The sequence below is a fragment of the Clytia hemisphaerica genome, unplaced genomic scaffold, assembly GCF_902728285.1.
Source record: "Clytia hemisphaerica strain Z4C2 unplaced genomic scaffold, Clytia hemisphaerica genome assembly, whole genome shotgun sequence".
NCBI lineage: Eukaryota > Metazoa > Cnidaria > Hydrozoa > Leptothecata > Clytiidae > Clytia > Clytia hemisphaerica.
Window position 1 is genome coordinate 195266 of NW_027103483.1, and position 17668 is coordinate 212933.

The window sequence follows — 17668 nt, forward strand, 5'->3', positions numbered from 1 at the left end:
GGTGCAAAACGAGCGGACGAAGCTACTTTGCCACCCTTTAGTCACTTATTTATTACGTCACAAATGGAGAAGTTTGGGCAGATATTTTTATTACTCCAAATTATTTTTATACATAATTTATTTATTCTTTTTAACTGGATTCGCGCTCAACATTATCACGGATAAATACGAATGTTTGAATTCGAACTCGACTCTATCATCAAACACGACCACGCCCAACAGTAGTGGACAAACCTCCTACGATAAAAACGTTATCTCGGCCGCGCAGTTTGCACCGTACGGAGATTGTATCTGTGTTCAGGTGTTCAATGTGTTGTATGAAAACAAACCGAGTGCAAAAAGTCGACAATTTTTCGTTGGTTATGGAAAACACATCGTTTTGTTTTTAGCTGTCTTCTCTTTGATCATAGAGGTATGGAAACTTTGTGTATTATTTCCTTAATATTAAAAGAGAGGAATTTATGTTTACATCCTCGCATGACTTTCCTTTTAATCAAAAGTGAGCTTAGTCTATAGGTATTGTTACGGTAAGAAAGGCGCTCAACACCGAGCCGAGTTTTATCAGACAGGGACTTTTTGCTTGATACTCGGCAGTCTCCTCCCTTGGTTAGATTTGATTTGTATGTCTTAAAGGGAGGACTTCGTACTCTCCTCACTATATTATAATTTTTTTAATCTCACATTTTTTTCAGTTCGCCAAATTGATTTCTCAACTTCACCAATATTTCTTACCTCATTGCGTCGTGGAATTCACCTCCTACATTCTTTCCATTCTTTACGTCATCGAGTCTTTCGCATATAATGGCGCCCCTATCGAAATTATGTCAAGGTAAAACTATTCATTTGATTTTCCACAATTTTTGAAAGTTGCTTCAGTTACATAAACCCGAACCCGGAGCCTTAGGATGAAATATTCCATGTTCTTAAACAACTGTTCTCTATAAAACTCTTAGATTATAGAGGTTCATGTAGACATTAGAATAGTTATATTTTGCAAAGGATTCTAACAAAACCCTGAATAGGTCGGTTAAATTGAAACTCTTATATTTACCAGGTGCACAGATTGGCAACGTAGCTTAGGAGCTATCACCGTTTGGTTATCTTGGATCAACCTGGTGCTCTTTATGCGGAAATTTCCGAAGCTGGGCATCTATGTTGTGATGTTTACAGACATCTTAAAAACCTTCGCTCAATTCTTCACCGTTTTCGCCTTGTTCGTCATTTCGTTCGGTTTGGGATTTCACATGATGCTTTATGAACAGGTAATGATTTTTTGTTTAAATTGAGTGACTTGATTAATTCTTAATTCTCTCAAAACATCTTTGGTTATTAACTTTCAAGTTGCCTTGCGCTAAATTTCGTCCGTTAGTTTTATCCCTTAGCGAGTTTATGTATCTTCACTTTTAAGGACGGCTGTGCGAACGGACTATTTAAAAAACCCCACAGTTCTAACCCACTAAATCGAGGACGGTAAAATTGCTTCTTTACCGTCGTCCTCAGTTAACCACGATGTACACAAATCGAAAAACAATCGTATCAGTCGAAGAAAAGACGTATACTAACTCGGTATTACATTTGAGTACCCGCTTCCTCAAAGAAACACCCTTTTACTTAACCCTTCAATTTTTGTGATATACTCTCCTTTTCATTCAGCGACCTCGTGCGTTTTCCACGCCATTACGCGCCATTTTGAAAACGACGATGGGTATGTTGGGAGAATTTGAATACGATACGGTGTTCAACGATGATTACAACCCTCTACCGACAGCGTGGGTGATTTATGTGGCGTACTTGATCGTTTGTTGTATCATCGTCATGAATCTCCTGGTGGGTTATCCTTTATATACTCAGCCAATATTTTTACCAGGAAAATTCACTGCAATTCACCTGAAGTTTAAAGAAGTAGATAGTGTTTGATTAGAATTTGTGATGCAAACCTTTATAATTCAACTCTATCCCTGTATCCTCTTTCAACGAAGAATTTTGTGAACAATTTGTATTTCGATTACTTTCGAGTACTTTATTTTCCCATAGGTTGGTTTAGCTGTAGATGATATCAAGGGTGTACAAGAACAAGCCGCCCTCAAACGCCTTGCAATGCAGGTATTTGTTTCTTTGAATCAATCATTAATGTAGTTCCAAATTCTGTTTATCTTTCAAAGCTCGGTATTTGACAGCCTACTAGACTTATCTCGCTAAATTATGTAGTAAACACAATAAATAATTTTTCTACAATCAGTGCCGAATTGCCAATTTTGGGTATTTTAACGTCTTTCAGAATTTAAAGCTCGGGTGAGAATTGCAATTTCAGTACTTCCACTTTGTTCCAGGGGATTTTTCGATTTGGGATATACGATGGCCCAGAAGGCTCAAAACACGCACTTTTTTGGTTTTTAAAACGAATGTCGAGTTACGCAAAATTAGTTAAAATTTCAGAGTTGTTCATATCAAGAGTTACAGGTTAAAATTTCAGAGCTAAGTGCTGGTCAGCAAAATTTTCCCAATAAAATCAATAATTAGGCAAAAAAAGATAAAGCACCCAAATCTAATAGGTCCTGTACCCTTTACTTCCTGGCATTTCTTCAGATTTGTTTGCTACAAAACCAAAAATTCCAAAGATTTATTTTTATTCCTTAAAATTTGCTTCTGGTGAGCATTCACGCGCCAAAAAATGTGGTTATATATATAAATCACAGACCAGATTTACAACTCGTCAAACCACAAATGATTTCGCTAATTATCATCACCTCATTTATTACAACTCGGTATCTATTTTTCTGACCAGAATCTTTCGAGGGGGACTTTTGCGTCTCTAAAATATTTTTAGAAGTGCGCAGTGCTGTCACAAAAAAAAAAAACTCTGAAGTGCGCAGTGTCTCGTGAGCCTTCTGGGCCATGACCCTAGGCAGTTCTAGTTCACAAATTTAATAAGAACTGGAAGTGCGTGGTGAGCCTTACGGGCCATCGTAGGGATGGGTTAAGTGGCTCCCAGGGTATTTTCTCAGACATATTGGAACATTCTTGAGTATAAGTCTTAAGTCTAATGTTAAAACTCTACTTTCTAACCGTATTTTAAAGCACTTAAAAATCACATGCGGTTTTAAAGTTTTGAGTGAATTCCCCTTTTGTGCAAAGTATTTCGGCGCCGATTGTAGTGACTCGAAAATCTAAGTAAAAACATCAGCAATTTAAAATAAAAAACACGACTAGAAGAGTCCGCCATCTAGCAACGCTTTGCTTACGAGCTCAAGGTTGAGCAAACCGTGGCGAAATTAGTGTTTAAATGCCTCTTCTGCCACCATGCTCTTGATGCCATACTGGTGTCAATTTCGGCCACCGCTTGCAATCTAAGCGGATCAACATTTCGATCCGGGGCACATAATCAAAATGGGCACTCGCTTTATAAGAACCAGTAAGTTTTTGCTCTGGCTTGGCTGTCCTTAATTTTGTAAAATTTTCAGGTTTAAGTTCTTACGATGTTCTTAATACGCTTAGTTTCTTTACTTAAAAACCTAAAATGGGTTTAAAATCAGTTAGGATTAATACTTTTTAATTAATTTCTGAAATCTGAGGCTTGCCGTGGCAGCTATATGTAGAAAGTTTCTCAAAGATTCGAAGAAAAAAATTGAAAGAAAAATCAAGATGTATAATTTATTCCTCAAAAAAAATGCCTCTTAAAATCTCCGAGATTTCAAAAAGAGGTCCAATTTCGAAATTTATTCATCTCGCAACCTTGCACTGCACAAACCTCGCATTTAGAGACCACATTTTGAAGTTTTTGAAGGTTGCCCCTCTTTTTTTATTTTTTTTTCAATATCTTTTATTTCCAAGCAAAATAAATATGGCGCTACCTTAACCTAACAAAATAAACATTTTCCAAGCAAAATAAATATGGCGCTACCTTAACCTAACAAAATAAACATTTTCCAAGCAAAATAAATATGGCGCTACCTTAACCTAACAAAATAAACATTTTCCAAAGCAAAATAAATATGGCGCTACCTTAACCTAACAAATAAACATTTCCAAAGCAAAATAAATATGGCGCTACCTTAACCTAACAAAATAAACATTTTCCAAGCAAAATAAATATGGCGCTACCCTAACCTAACAAGATAAACAATTTTTCGGACAATTTTTAGGTAAACAGTGAATTGAAAAGTATTCCACTGCTATAACTCAAGTTTGATTAAAATACACACATTTTCATCTCAAAATTAATTTAGTCTTACATACGGTTAAATTGGTCCCCTTAGGGTATTCGTTTGTTAATTCATAATTTCCTACAATACGATCGATTATCTGCTAAATTCCGTTTCCGAGCTCGATATTTTCCGTTCTGTCATTGGCCCTTATTCCGTTCCAAAAAGAGGTTCTTCTGTCAACTGTTAAACACCTTTTTTATTGAAATATTATTGATCCACTTTCAGAGATTAAAAATAACGATAAGGAACATCTTCAACTGCTTCAAAAGGAATAGTGACGAGTTTAACTGAACACCTCATGATCGTGTTTAGCTTTGTGTATTCATCTGAAATATCTTCAGAAACTTCCCCACCTTCAACTGGTGGTAACACAACTATCAAAGTCTTCCACGCGTGTCCACATGTCGAGTAATATGCTACAGGTATACCCCACGCTACTTGTGGTTCCCGTATTCCTGGTTCATCATTTCGAGGTGGTATTATCACAAACTGGTCACCCGATTCTTCTGTCCCCCTTCTTGCTTCGTGCAAAGCATCCAGTATATCATCATGTTGTGTATGCGCCTCACCTCTTGGAAAGTTACCAAGAACTTTCAAACCTCCAAATTTGTTTAACGTATCTGGATTGATTTCACTGTTTGCATATTCAACGATGGCCGTGCTGCACCTCATATTATAATCCAATTTGAACTCTATAAAGTTGGATTGGTCTTGCATTGGTTCGAACCATTCAAGATCGGGTGCTGCCCAAACAAACTGTTTGTCATTCAAGTTATCAAATAACTCTACGATCTTTTCCTTTTTGAATCGCGGTGGATACTTTCCTGATCCGCTACTAGTCCCTTCTCCCTCTGGCGGCCAATGCAAGAATTTCCACTCATCAAGGAAGACAGCTTTTGCATCGCTGGTTTTCCCCAATAGGTCATCAACTTTAATCTATAAAATGAACAAAAATAAACAAATATATAAACTAATGACTTGAAATTTTCATTTAAACTCGAAAAAAAAAAGGAAAACATTAAAAATAGGCTCAAAATTTAAATTTTCGTTTAACCCATTGAGTGCCGCCACTTCGGAACTTAAAACTTTCAAATATTTATTAATTTTAAATGGGCCTGCATACTCCAACTAAGAGACAAAAATAGCTAATCTCGACTTTTATTCAGCTGCCGGTTACTCTGACGGTCTCACATGATGCCAGTGTCACTTAACGGCTAAAATGAAATTTATAAAAAAAATATTTTAAACGAAGAACAAAGTGTCAAATTCAGACTCACATTTGGTTCTATCAACTCAACCACCCCATCTTCAAATTTCTGCTTCACATTTTCAAAGTAGTACGTAGTTTGGATTTCGATGTCAGCTTGTTTAGGTAGTGGCTTCATGATAAGAAACTTGATCTTACTCTTGTATTCATCCAGTTTTGACAGTAGTAAGGCTTTTTCTTGCATCAAGAGACTTTTCCCTGTCGCATGGTTGCCAGTGATAAGTAGCTTCTTGTAACTTCCGTCTTCGCGAAATATTTCGAGTTGTTGGTTCGTATAAAATATGATGTTCGTTTTGTTACAGAGGGCCTTTATTACATCAGATATGTAATCAACCCAATTGTTGGCGGTGATTGGACGAATAAGGTCTTTTTTTGACAAGTGAATGGTGAAAATGAAGATTTCTATGATCTCCTTTAATTGCGTGACTCCTCCAATCTGGTTTATACCATCGGAAACCTAAAAAAAGAATACATAATTGGTAGCCTACTGGATTTCTAACTAGATTTAAGTAAATGTCTTTCCAGAGCTCTCTGTGTAACGAGTTTCATCAGTTTCAACCATTTGTTCAGAATTGTGTTATTCTAGAGAATTTCATCTAAAAAATGATGTTGTACCTCTTTGATGATTTTTCTAAGCCATTTTTCAAAATTGGTTTCTTCGTCAATAGCGATAACGTGGTTATTTTCTTTGAATTGATCATTTATCTTCACAACGTCGTTTTCTTTGGAATAGCCGAACACCGGATAAACAGTCCAACCATCCAATATATCTCCAAAATGATATTTCAAAAGCAGGTCACCTTTTATGAATTGTTCGTCAGCCGTATCAATATTCTCCTTTGTAGCGCTTCTCTTGAGCTCGATATTGATCAGCAATTTATGCAGCGGATAGAAGATCAAAAAATCAAATTCCTTTGATTTTCCTCTCTTTCCAGGGATTTTAATATTAACGCCAGATAAAATGAGAGAATTTTTCAAGATTGCTTCTTCTTTTAGAGCATAAAGTTTTTTGTAAAACAATTGTTCCGTTCGGTCGCCGTCGTTGATCTTGTCAGTCTCTCGGAGCCATTCCACGACCTGCTCGTCAATATGGGGTCTTTCTTTAAGCCATTCCTTAAGCCATTTCTTAAAATCTTCAAACTCTCCCTGAGTTATGTGTGGTTTCTCAACAAGTACTTTCAGTTCCTTTCTAACCTCCTCTGGTAAGCGTACGTTTTTATAAGTCACCCTGATTTTCTTTTCATCGTCGTAATCCAGACAAGCTACCTTTTTCCAGTGAGGGATTTCCTTGTCGAAAAACCACTTTAATGCTTCGTCGGGTTTCTTTTTTGCCACTTCATCGTTTACTTTGGTTTTGATTTCTTTGATTTCATTTAGTTGTAGGATGCTCTTCAAAGTTTCTGAAAGATCTTCTTCAAATAGTTTTTGGCATTCTTTTACGTAGGCCACTACAGTTTGGTTCACTTTAGTTTTCGGCACACGGCGATGGTCTTCTGGTTTTAACTCTTCACGAAGAAGGTATTGGAGTTTTGTTTTGGTGATCCAACTCTTATAATCTTCATAGTGCATAGCTTGTTTTTTGTATTTCTTTTTCTGATTGTATTTCTTTTTCTGATCTATCATAAACCGATCATCAAGCTCATCGGAAAACCATTTGTAGTTCTGCGACAAATTTTCCCTGTGTTCTTTTATATCGGAAAATAGCCTTTCTTCTTGAATTGGTGCACTCGTGTGGTGTTCGGACACAAAAACAGGGGGTATGAAAATGGTTTCATCTCCTTTACCAAATAGAAATGAGTTTCCATAATCTCTCTTCAAGAGATGTGCTGCAGCTTCCAACGGATCTGCGTATTCAAATCCATTACCAAGGTTGAATTGTTTCTTTTGAGTCTCCTTTGGCCCTTTATGATTCTCTAATTTTTCTCTGAGCGAATCTGTACATTTTTCTTTGTTGAGTTTTTGCGCCTTCAATTCATTCAATTTTGCTATTACATATCGTCTTACTTCTTCTTCTTCCTCGAACGGCGCGTCATCAGTATCGGCCACCGTCTCCGGTTCAATTTCTTGTGATGCCATCATTCCGTTTGTCACTAATGAACCATCAACATCATTCTTGTCTGTTTTATACGATATCTCCACTCTACACCACCATTTTCTAAGAATCTGTTATGACTGATGATCAACTAACTAGATCAACTAACCAGCCCTGTTCCTTTCAAAGGATAAGCTTAAGAGATGAAGCTTCATAATTGACGTTCATTATCGGATCGCGTTAAAGTTTACTAATGATCTTATTCAAAGCAGGCTTAAATGAAGGAGGTTTTGATAGCGTTTTTAGGTAGAGATGCTTTTTATATTTTTTCAACCATGTTATTTATAGTTCGTCCTCTGCTGAGATTAAAGTAATGCTATGTTTTTATAATTCATTCTTCTAATTCCCCATTCATTGCTGCAGACAGGTGTATCTTTAATAAAAGATTGCTTATGTTAAAATTACCACCAAAACACTTTTCATGCTGAGAAACTTTTTGCTTACGAAAACGTCTGAAGATATGAGTAATATCAAGGTTTAGGTTTTCCTAAAGGTTTTATTTTGTGTTCCCGTTTCATATCAGACACATGATTTTCTCTGCACAATTAAGAGTGCTCAATACTTAAGGGCTCTGACCATGTCAAAAAATTGATTTTGGTATTCGAGCATAAAAAGTTATGTTTCAGGTTCCTTTACACTTTAAAAAAGAATTGCCTTTACAAATTGTTTTTTAATCAAATCCCTTAAGAGTAATTAATACTAGTAATAACATGGTTTAGAGGGTGATTTGGGATTAATAACCCTTAGGTTCATTGAAAACATTTCAAAATAGCCCGAACGTAGTGAGTATAATGACTTGTAAAATGTTGAAATACAACGACAAAACATGACATTATGTTTATGGATGCATTTTAAATTCCTGTGCTACAGCCGAGAAAAAAGTCACGGTTTTTTTACTTTTTATTAGCCTGGGAATCCAAGCTCATAATTTTAGAAAAAACAAAAAATACCTCACCTCACAAAGTTCTAAAATTATAGAGCTTGGTGCAGGTAGATTAGTCTGACACAGAATGTTATAAACAGTCTGTGTGTGAACCCTTGTTGACAGACTTGCTGAACTTTGGAAACCCAGGCAAACACACATAATCAACTTACCATAAAAACTCTTTCACAAGCTCTAAAGACGAAAGACTTTCAAAACTAATAAAAACCACATCAAAAGATCAGCCACATGTATTTAGACTTCCAGCCGACAGCCATTTTGTTTCGAAATGAATCTATGTTTTCATTTTCAAAAATCTCCCTGCAGGCGAGTTACCTGCACCAAGCGTTAAACCAGCAGCAAAAATATCATAAACTAGACTGTGAAAAAAGTTTAACACTTGGATTCCCAGGCTAACTTTTTATGTGAAGAGTTTGCTCCTGTTTGTCAACAACTCGAGTAAGAGGGTAAAAGTCTGTCAAGTATATATTTATAGAATTATATTTCACAGGTCTATCGACCTCTACGAAATAATTTTAGATTTATAAATTGTCTAATTCTTCATCTGTCGTCCAGTCGTCAGAAGATATGGACAGAAGAGAAGACGTTGTTTTGGTCTTTGTCCTAGATTTTCGAACTAGGCGAAGGTTTGTTCTAGGGCTTCCTCTTACATGCCAAACGAAATCATCATTTTTTGAATTCATTTTTTTCGCCTTTTGGCACATATCTTTAATGATTTTTCTTTCGTTGATGGTGAAGTCGTCTGTGATGCTAAAGCCACCAATTTCATTGAATCGTTTCAGCTTATGCAGATTTTGCATTATCCGTTCTTTTCCTCTATACTTTTTAAGATCAACTTGATTGGACGCCAATGTAGCCCTTTTTGGTTTGTCCAATGCGATGATGGGTGGGACGGTTTGATATCTTGAACGCCAATGTTACCTAGTATACCTTCAATATCTATTTTGTCCTGTTCCTGTTGTTCCTCTTTGTTGTCTACCTCTAATTCACCATTCCATGTATAATAATATTTCGTTTCTTGATTCGATGTCTCTTTTCTTCATTCTTGTTTTCTTGTTGGTGTTCTCTCACTGCTGATTTGAAATTATCCTTGTGTTCTTAGTTATTTCAGCGTATGTTTTTTCTGATGTTTTCTCTATGTAATTCGTCGTTTGCTTTATTTCTTCTTTTATAATCTGTTTGGTTTTTATTTCAAAGTCAGCCATCTTATTGGTTAAGATGTTTTCGATATCGTCTTAAGGCTGCGGTTCTTGGCTAGCTGGTTTTTGAGCTTTTTAAAGACGTCGTCCTTCTCTCAATCTCCCTCTGCATCATATGATACGAGTTCTCACCTATTTTACTCATTAGAGATCGTGTTATCCGCACGCAATTCTGACATAGATATTGTTCGTTATAAGTATTGGCAAAAATTTGCAGCTGATAAAGCGGTAATTGTGTGCACTCGTAGTGTACCATGCGGTGGCATTTTCGGCATTTTAGACGGTTTTGGTCATCGTCATCTGAGCAGGAGGTGGGAGTGCATGTTTGGTTTTGTTTAGCTTCTTCAAATGGTTGTTTTTCTTGCTTTTTGTCGGTTTTTTCGTTCATGTTTTTGATTTTGCTAAATTTCAACCATTTTTGAAGAACTGCACAAAATGCGTGTTGACTAACTGACGTCAAATAAAAACTTCGTATATGTTTTTTTTATAAGCATACAAAAATCCGAAAACAGGCTCAGAGATGCTTAAGTCAAAAGCTTAATACTGTAAGGCTGAAAAATGCTTGAGGGGATGCTTAAATCTAAAGCATAAATTTAGGGAAATACTGAAAATCCATAAAATTCCAGCCAAAACAAGCCAAAATCAGGAAAAAAACATTTTTCGTAGGCTCGAGGTAATGCTTGCCATATGCTTAATTTTTCCCCATATCTGAGCCTATATCAGGGGGGGCACACAGTTACTACAAGACATGATGTGTAGTAAGTGCTTTTTCAACACTTTTTTTCAGGACCACCACCCTTTGCAGTTACTACACCTTGGTAGTAACTGTTTTCAGAAAAGATTTCCAGGTACCACCCCTGTTTTTGAGTGATATCATCAAAAACATGCTCGAAATTACCCTAAATTGCGATTATTTTTCAACCTAAAGCATTTTGGGCTAGATTTTCTTTTAATTTACTTGGTTAACAGCTGTTGAGAACATTTTAATGATAATTAGGGAAAGCATAATTTCAAAGTTGGGTCTGAGAAAAATTTCAATTTTTTTTTCGTCCATTTATAACAAAAATACTTTTTTTAACAATTTTTTGTGAAAATTTTTGAAAGTTCTTTAAAATAATTGAGTTTAAAGTTTTTTTCTTCACTTCTCTCGAGATCAAAGCCACCGACATGATAGTTCTGTACATTTTTTGAATGAATGGATTTTCTAGCGTTCGGAAGAAATAGGGGTGAAAGATAGGATAAGTTCTAAATAAGATATAAATTCTTCTTGGTCACGTAGTTCAGCAAATATGTTGTTGTAGGCACTTTTTTCGTTCCTCAACTTTAACCATTAGGCGTACCCAGCAAGATCTTTTGGCTCGACTTTTCTTTTTCGAATATTTCCTCTGAAATTTCCGTTTCATAAGCATAGTTCGGACGCCCTTTCTTAAGGGGGGGGGGGGTGACACCTTCCAAAAAAGTGAAGAAGGGGGGATCAGAAATTTTCATTAAAAAGGGGGGATAGCAAGGAGGGGGGATCGTTTAAGAAGAGGGGGGCTTACATATATTGTAGATTATTTTCCAGCACTGTTATGAAAATTGGTCTGCATGAAAGGAAGTTTTTCTGTTTGAGTAGTCAACAAGAAGCAAGTTATTATTACGGGGTAGCAGCGAGAAGGGGATTATCAGATCGCACTATACACTATATATTTTCGAAAATTTAGCCCAAAACCCTTGGGGGATAAACATTTTTAAAGGTTGGGGGATGCCAAGAAGGGGGATCATTTAAGAAGGGGGTATCAGACCCCTTCCCGCACTATGAAAAGAATTAACACAATACGTGCAGCTGCCTTCCTCCTTCCACTCATGTCGTTTGTTGAGTGAGAAAATGAGTTGAGAAAAAACGATTGAAGATTTGATACAACACAAAAATTTCAAAAAGACTTAAATAAAAATAGTTAATTTCTTTAATGTATTTTTGATTAAAAAATTTCAAAAATTTTAAAGATATTAATGTAGTGTAACCACGGCTTAAGAGTTTCCCCATTCTTTGAAAAAAATCACAGCCAGTAAAATTTAGAGGTTTTACTTAGTAGAATCGTTGAAGAATAATTTCTATATGTCAGTTTTTTTTATCTGGTTTTTCTTTATTTTTACCTCAGGATTTTACAGCGATAATAGTTTAGATATAATTTTAGAACTTTGTTAAATTTTTCAGAATTTACGATGCAATGTAATGATACAATATTCCTAATTAATATGGTTATTGAATTTTTAAACTACATAAGACAACTTATTTCTATTAAATTCTAGTCTGAAATCCTCTGTATTTCACATCTCTGTCTCAATAAACCGAGTGACTTTTTTTGATTCTCTGGGCTCTTTGCAAGGAAGACATTTTGAAGAGGCTAGAGAGGTATTTTCCCTCCCGGGACGAAATTTTTGCCAAGTTTTCCAGCGGGTCTATGACACAGGTGTGTTTATGTTAGGTAAAAAGTTTTCGAATGTTATTTTTATTCGAACGTTCGAAATTTAAAATTAGAAAGATTCGAAAGTTCGATTTTGAACGCAAGGAGTTCGAAACCGGAAGTAAACGAGTTTAAAAAAACAAAAACTAAGAAATAAAAAATACTCAAGGCTCAGGGCGGACAAATGATTATTGAACTTTTCACAACGATTCATGAAAGAAATCATATAATTTTCCTCAAATCTGTAGAAGTAAACGTCGTAAGTTTGTACACCTGAAGTGTTTGAGTGTATCTTAAGAGGCTCGGTCTCCTGAACCTGACAGTTTCGGGGTTTCGCGGGGTTTACATTTACGAATTGATTATCAATCTATTTTAACTTGCAATTTCTAGTGTGTGACCCTATAAATATTTTGCTTGCAACTTGCGAATCGAGTGACATGCCTGGATCGCTTCGCAATTCTTATACATATACACTAGTCTGTTTTATACCATATCTCCACTCTCCACCACCATTTTCTAAGAATCTGTTATGACTCATGATCACCTAACTAGATCAACTAACCAGCCCTGTTTCTTTCAAAAGATAAGCTTAAGAGATGAAGCTTCATAATTGACGTTCGTTATCGGATCGTATTAAGTTGACTAATGATCCTATTCAAAGCAGGCTTAAATACAGGAGATTTTAATTGCGTTTTAGGTAGAAATGCTTTTTATATTCTTTTAACGATGTTATTTATAGTTCGTCCTCTGCTGAGATTAAAGTAATGCTATATTTTTATAATTCATTCTTCTAATCTCCCATTCATTGCTGCAGACAGGTGTGTCTTTGATAAAAGATTGCTTATGTTAAAATTAACACCAAAACACTTTTCATGCTGAGAAACTTTTTGCTTACGAAAACGTCTGAAGATACTATGAGTAATACGATTTAAGGTAGTAGAAACTAAAAGGTTTTATTTTTACATTAATAGTGTTCCCGTTTCATATCAGACACATGTTTCATATCACAAGTGTTTGCCTATAGCAATCACTCTGAGAAAACAACCCAAGAAGTTATCTTTTTTTCTTTTCGTTTCCAGGTGGACTTAACATTAGACGTGGAGAAAGCGTTACCGTTGAGCATTCAAAACAAACTGATCAAAACGGAGGAATTAATTTATCCAAACATCGATAAAGGATGGAGCTTCTGGTCATTCTGGTCTGTAAAATCACCGACACAAGCACTGAAAAGCCAAGTGGTAAGAATTTCCCTATGTTGGTAAAAAAAAAGAATATCTCAAAAAATTTTGCTGGTATTGTTTTTGAAAATCTGCGAAGTTTCTGATTGGTCAAGCTGTGTTGAAATTCTATTGTAATGTCACGTGACCTAGGTAGGATTGCCTACCAAACCACAGCACACTATATCTGATGGAGAAGTTCGAGTGAAAAAAACGCTCCCCGTCCTTTTTGAACTTCTACACACGCAGATTAAGGTATCTTGTGTTTATTCATTATTTCAAGAGTTAAAAGAAATTTTTCCCAAGTAAATAAAGTACTTATATGAAAATCGACGACAAAATCTAGTGGACTTTAAATCTGTATGTGTCGTCATTTCAGATTCGTTCTCACGAGACAACCTCTGGTAAAAATTTGGACATGCGCGAAAACATGAAAAATTTACGGAACAAGATGAAGACGTTAGAAGCGCAGAACAATCGCATTGAGAGTATGTTGAATGCTATCATCTTGCACCACGATATCAAAATGCCCGCCGAAATCGCCGCTCATCACTCCAAAAGTAGCTGAAAGAAAACGAGACATTTTTATGGTTTAGAAGGAGGGTTTGTAACAACCTCGTCCCCGTGTATACCAGGCTTTATGTACGTTGCTGGTGGACGCCTGATTACCTGGCGCTATCAGTAAGCATCAAAAAGCCTGAGATGCACAACAAGGTTGAGAGTTGAACTTTTTTGAAGCGTCGTGGAGCTAATATTGGACTGGAAGCTATGATATATTACAACCTTACAACCCCTGCCACAATGAGATAAGTTTGTTCAAACTTGATTAATGCTTTATCCTGGAGAGGTCGCTACTAGTCTCAGACACATACGAGTAATAAATGGGTTTACTAGAATTTTTTGCATACATACCGCCATAGAGAAAGGTGGTATTTTAGTGTGCATGGGACATTTAAACATAAGACCAAGAATGTACTAAAATATTTTGAATTTTTGTTTTGATACCACCTTTTGTTTTTCAGTACCCTATGGTACTAAGAGGGTTCTTTTTTCAGCTTTATCAATCTGCATGTACACATGCTTACAGAAACTTCTTTAGAAAGTTTAAATTACTTCGTTTTCTTTGGCCTATTTTCGAACTTATATTAAAAAGTCTTATGAAATTTTAGCTGCAACTATGAACCATGCTCCAACCTATACACTTAGCTTATTTTAAAAATTATCAAATTAAATTAGAATGTATAAATTAAATGTGTAGAAGTTTTTATAATTTGAAAAAGAAAATTATACCTAATTTATTTATTATGAGAAACTAACTAGAACATCTTTACGCTCTGAATATTTTTTTATGTAGAATTTTGTTGTGCATTTTCAATTTTAGTGATATATAAAACGAAAACCAAGATAATTTATCCTTCAACGAATATTTTTCTTGGTTATTTTTTTCCTGACCATGGTCTATTTTTAAATTTAGTTGGGAGGGGCTTGAAGAGGAACAATGATAACTTAGAAAAATTTAACGATGTTTGTTACCAAAAAATGCTTAAATAACAATCCCATAAAACAAAACTAACAACAGATTTAAATGAACCCAAGTTGCCGTCTCATCAAATCTTCCTTGGATAAAACTTTCCGTCTAACAGTTCTCTTTTTCATTTTTCGGACTCTTAGTTCCTTCTTCTTCGATGTGTTATTCTTGATGAGGAGTTTGAGTTGATTTTGCGTGAAGAATATTCCTTCCTCGATTTCGTTCATATCATTTTCTCGCGTTCGTTCGTACTGAACCTCTAGAGACTTCCCTTTCAACACTTTTCCGCGGATGAATGTATTTGCTTCATCTACAAAAAGTAAATCAATAAGTGATGAGTTACGAAAAGCATCATAGAGAGACTTTCGTTGGTTCCTATGTTCTGTTGTAACAGAAATGTTACGGAAAATACTCAAAGATTGTGGCTTATGGTTTATACTTCTAGTATTGAAATCGTGTATATTCGCCGTATTGTAACTAAACAGATCTCATGGATTAGAGCCACGTATTGAATATACGTACTCGTTGTCACAGATTTTAAGATAGCAAAGGCCTTACTTGAAGTGAGTCCAATGTTGATCAAATGCTGAAGTGGAAATTCCTTGACAAGTGGAATTTTCTTCCCTTTTGTGTTCTTCTTTCGTTGTTCATGACTTTTTGGACGACTCGGTTCGATGGGCGTGGTGATCTGGTTGATCTTTGTTGGTTCTGCTCTCTGATTGGTCAATATTGTGGAAGGTTTTCCCTGAGTTGTGTGGTAATTAACTTGTACTAGCCATAAAAGTTGACAAATATACTGCAAAGTGAGGAAAAAGAAAAGTTAAACTGACTCCGACGTGAAAGGCACTGAAATCAAGAAAAGGTCGATTATTTGTAGGCTCCCTACAGCATTTTTCTGCTACAAAATGTAGAATTTTGAGGCATCCTTCAAAGTAGGCTATTTTATACTTACATTTAAAATACGACGAAAATCCATTTTATATAAAAAAAGTTTAAGCGACAAATCCAAGTAATTTTTTTTAACACAAGTGCCAACGACTACGACCCATTTCAACCTCAGTATCAACTCAGACTAAAAAAACTTCATTCGAAAAAATCTTCATGTGAATTACGAAATTAGATTTCTTTTTTCACAGCAAACAAAATTTTGTCACCTGAACTCAATATTTGCTCAATGAAGAGGCGAAAGTTTTTCGACACAAATGAAAATGTTTGATGCAACTTTTTAAGGTATTGTTTGATCTATTAATGCTTCATATTTCGTCACCTCCGAATTGTTTTTCCCGCAAGCAACAAACAATAAGCCTACTAATAGGGTTCCAACTTCACGATATGGGCCCAAAATAAGAAGATTTTCCTCTAAATATAAAATATTTGATCAGCTTTGCCAAACAAAATTCCTTTTCATACACGTACTTTACAATAATTTGATATCAAGTTCAAGAGTTTGGACTTTACCCTCTTCATGTGTATTTCTAGCTTCAAGTTTATGCTGCAGTCGCCATGTTATTTGAACGTGTTACAGTATTGTGGAGATGACTCTGACACCCCTGTGTCATCGATCCGTTCTAATTCTCCCTTATCGGTGAATTTGCTTTTATGATAGATTCTCAACCACTGTAAACGAGGGAATAAGGAAAGATTGTTCGCCCTAATTCGCAAATTTGTTGTCTATTTCATGATGATCGTGATCTGCCTTACACGTATTCAAATTCTATAATCGAGACTACCGTTTTCAGGTTTTTTAATTTTGAATGATCAAAGAATTGAATTTCAAAATCGGAATCTTACAAAGCAGCTCTCCACACTTAAAATTGTCCAAAATAACCAAAAGACGACCCTGTCAGCTACAAATGTTGAGAATAAATAAATTTGGGACCCTGTCAGATATCTTCAGGAGCCTAAAAAAGGGGTCCTGACAAGCGGCACGTCCCTATCCCCGTCCCCGTTCACCTGAGTGCTCTTAAGTAGTGAAAAGGTACCTTTACAGTGCATTTTACCGAACGTTTCTCATCCTTACAGTGTAGTTTGATTGTATATCTTATTTTTCTGATGCCAACCCAGATATGAGCCTGAGATGTCGACACACAAATCAAAATCAAAATGAGTGCGAGTCAAAACTATAAAGATAGATCAGATTTTTACAGACATGCGATTCAGCAGTCCCAACCCTTACATTGTATCCAGTAAAGGATGACCTTTGACCTTTGTAGTGCGTTCTATTAACGGCAGCACGTGCCAACGGTCGGACCATATGAGTGCCCCCGGGGGTTAGGGTCCTGCTCTCAGGTGCCTTTAATAAGGACAGGGTTGACGCAAATAGGAAACGACGGGGGTTTCGGAACCTGTTTTTGTAGGCGTTGCCTTAAAAACTAAAGAGTATAGTTTCGACTCTAATATCAAGAATACATTAAAAAAGAGAAAAATCTGGACATTTTCACACAAGAATGCCAGATCTAATGGCCGACGATAAATTCAACTTATCTTCATTCAGATTACGAAATTTCTTATCATTTTTCATCTCACATTTTTATTGTTTCAAGATTTTCTCTTCTTTTTCTTTTCAGTCAAAATCGAAAAAAATATGAAGTGAAGATCTAAAAAATATGAAAACGAACTCTTCTTTTTTATAAGAATCTACTGCATATATCCGAAGGAAAATGATGATTTTCAACGTGGCCGAAAATTATTATGGAGCCTTTCTACAAATTCTCACTATTCAAAGCACCACTCTTTCGTATAATATCAGGGCTTGATGAATCGATAAAGT

The 17668-nt window shown here is 35.8% G+C and overlaps 2 protein-coding genes across 5 annotated transcripts in view; one reads left to right on the forward strand and one right to left on the reverse strand.

The window, feature by feature from the left end:
• LOC136798576 (transient receptor potential cation channel subfamily A member 1 homolog) overlaps positions 1-13966 on the forward strand; it is a 52574-nt gene extending 38608 nt beyond the window's left edge. For all 4 annotated transcript variants that reach the window (XM_067055202.1, XM_067055204.1, XM_067055203.1 and 1 more), the window contains 7 exons: positions 2-412; positions 693-829; positions 1055-1262; positions 1654-1827; positions 2035-2103; positions 13233-13391; positions 13750-13966. In XM_067055202.1, coding sequence (XP_066911303.1) covers positions 2-412; positions 693-829; positions 1055-1262; positions 1654-1827; positions 2035-2103; positions 13233-13391; positions 13750-13938 — 1347 coding nt within the window. In that variant the 3' untranslated portion in view covers positions 13939-13966. The remainder of the gene's footprint in view (position 1; positions 413-692; positions 830-1054; positions 1263-1653; positions 1828-2034; positions 2104-13232; positions 13392-13749) is intronic.
• Positions 13967-14876: 910 nt separating this feature from the next.
• On the reverse strand, positions 14877-16128 carry LOC136798577 (uncharacterized). Its single transcript, XM_067055206.1, has 3 exons — positions 15851-16128; positions 15457-15694; positions 14877-15208 (listed from the first exon to the last, which is right to left on the reverse strand). The coding sequence occupies exons 1-3, from the start codon at positions 15872-15874 to the stop codon at positions 14952-14954; spliced, it is 519 nt and encodes a 172-aa protein (XP_066911307.1). The 5' UTR covers positions 15875-16128; the 3' UTR covers positions 14877-14951.
• Between the last annotated feature and the right edge of the window lie 1540 nt (positions 16129-17668).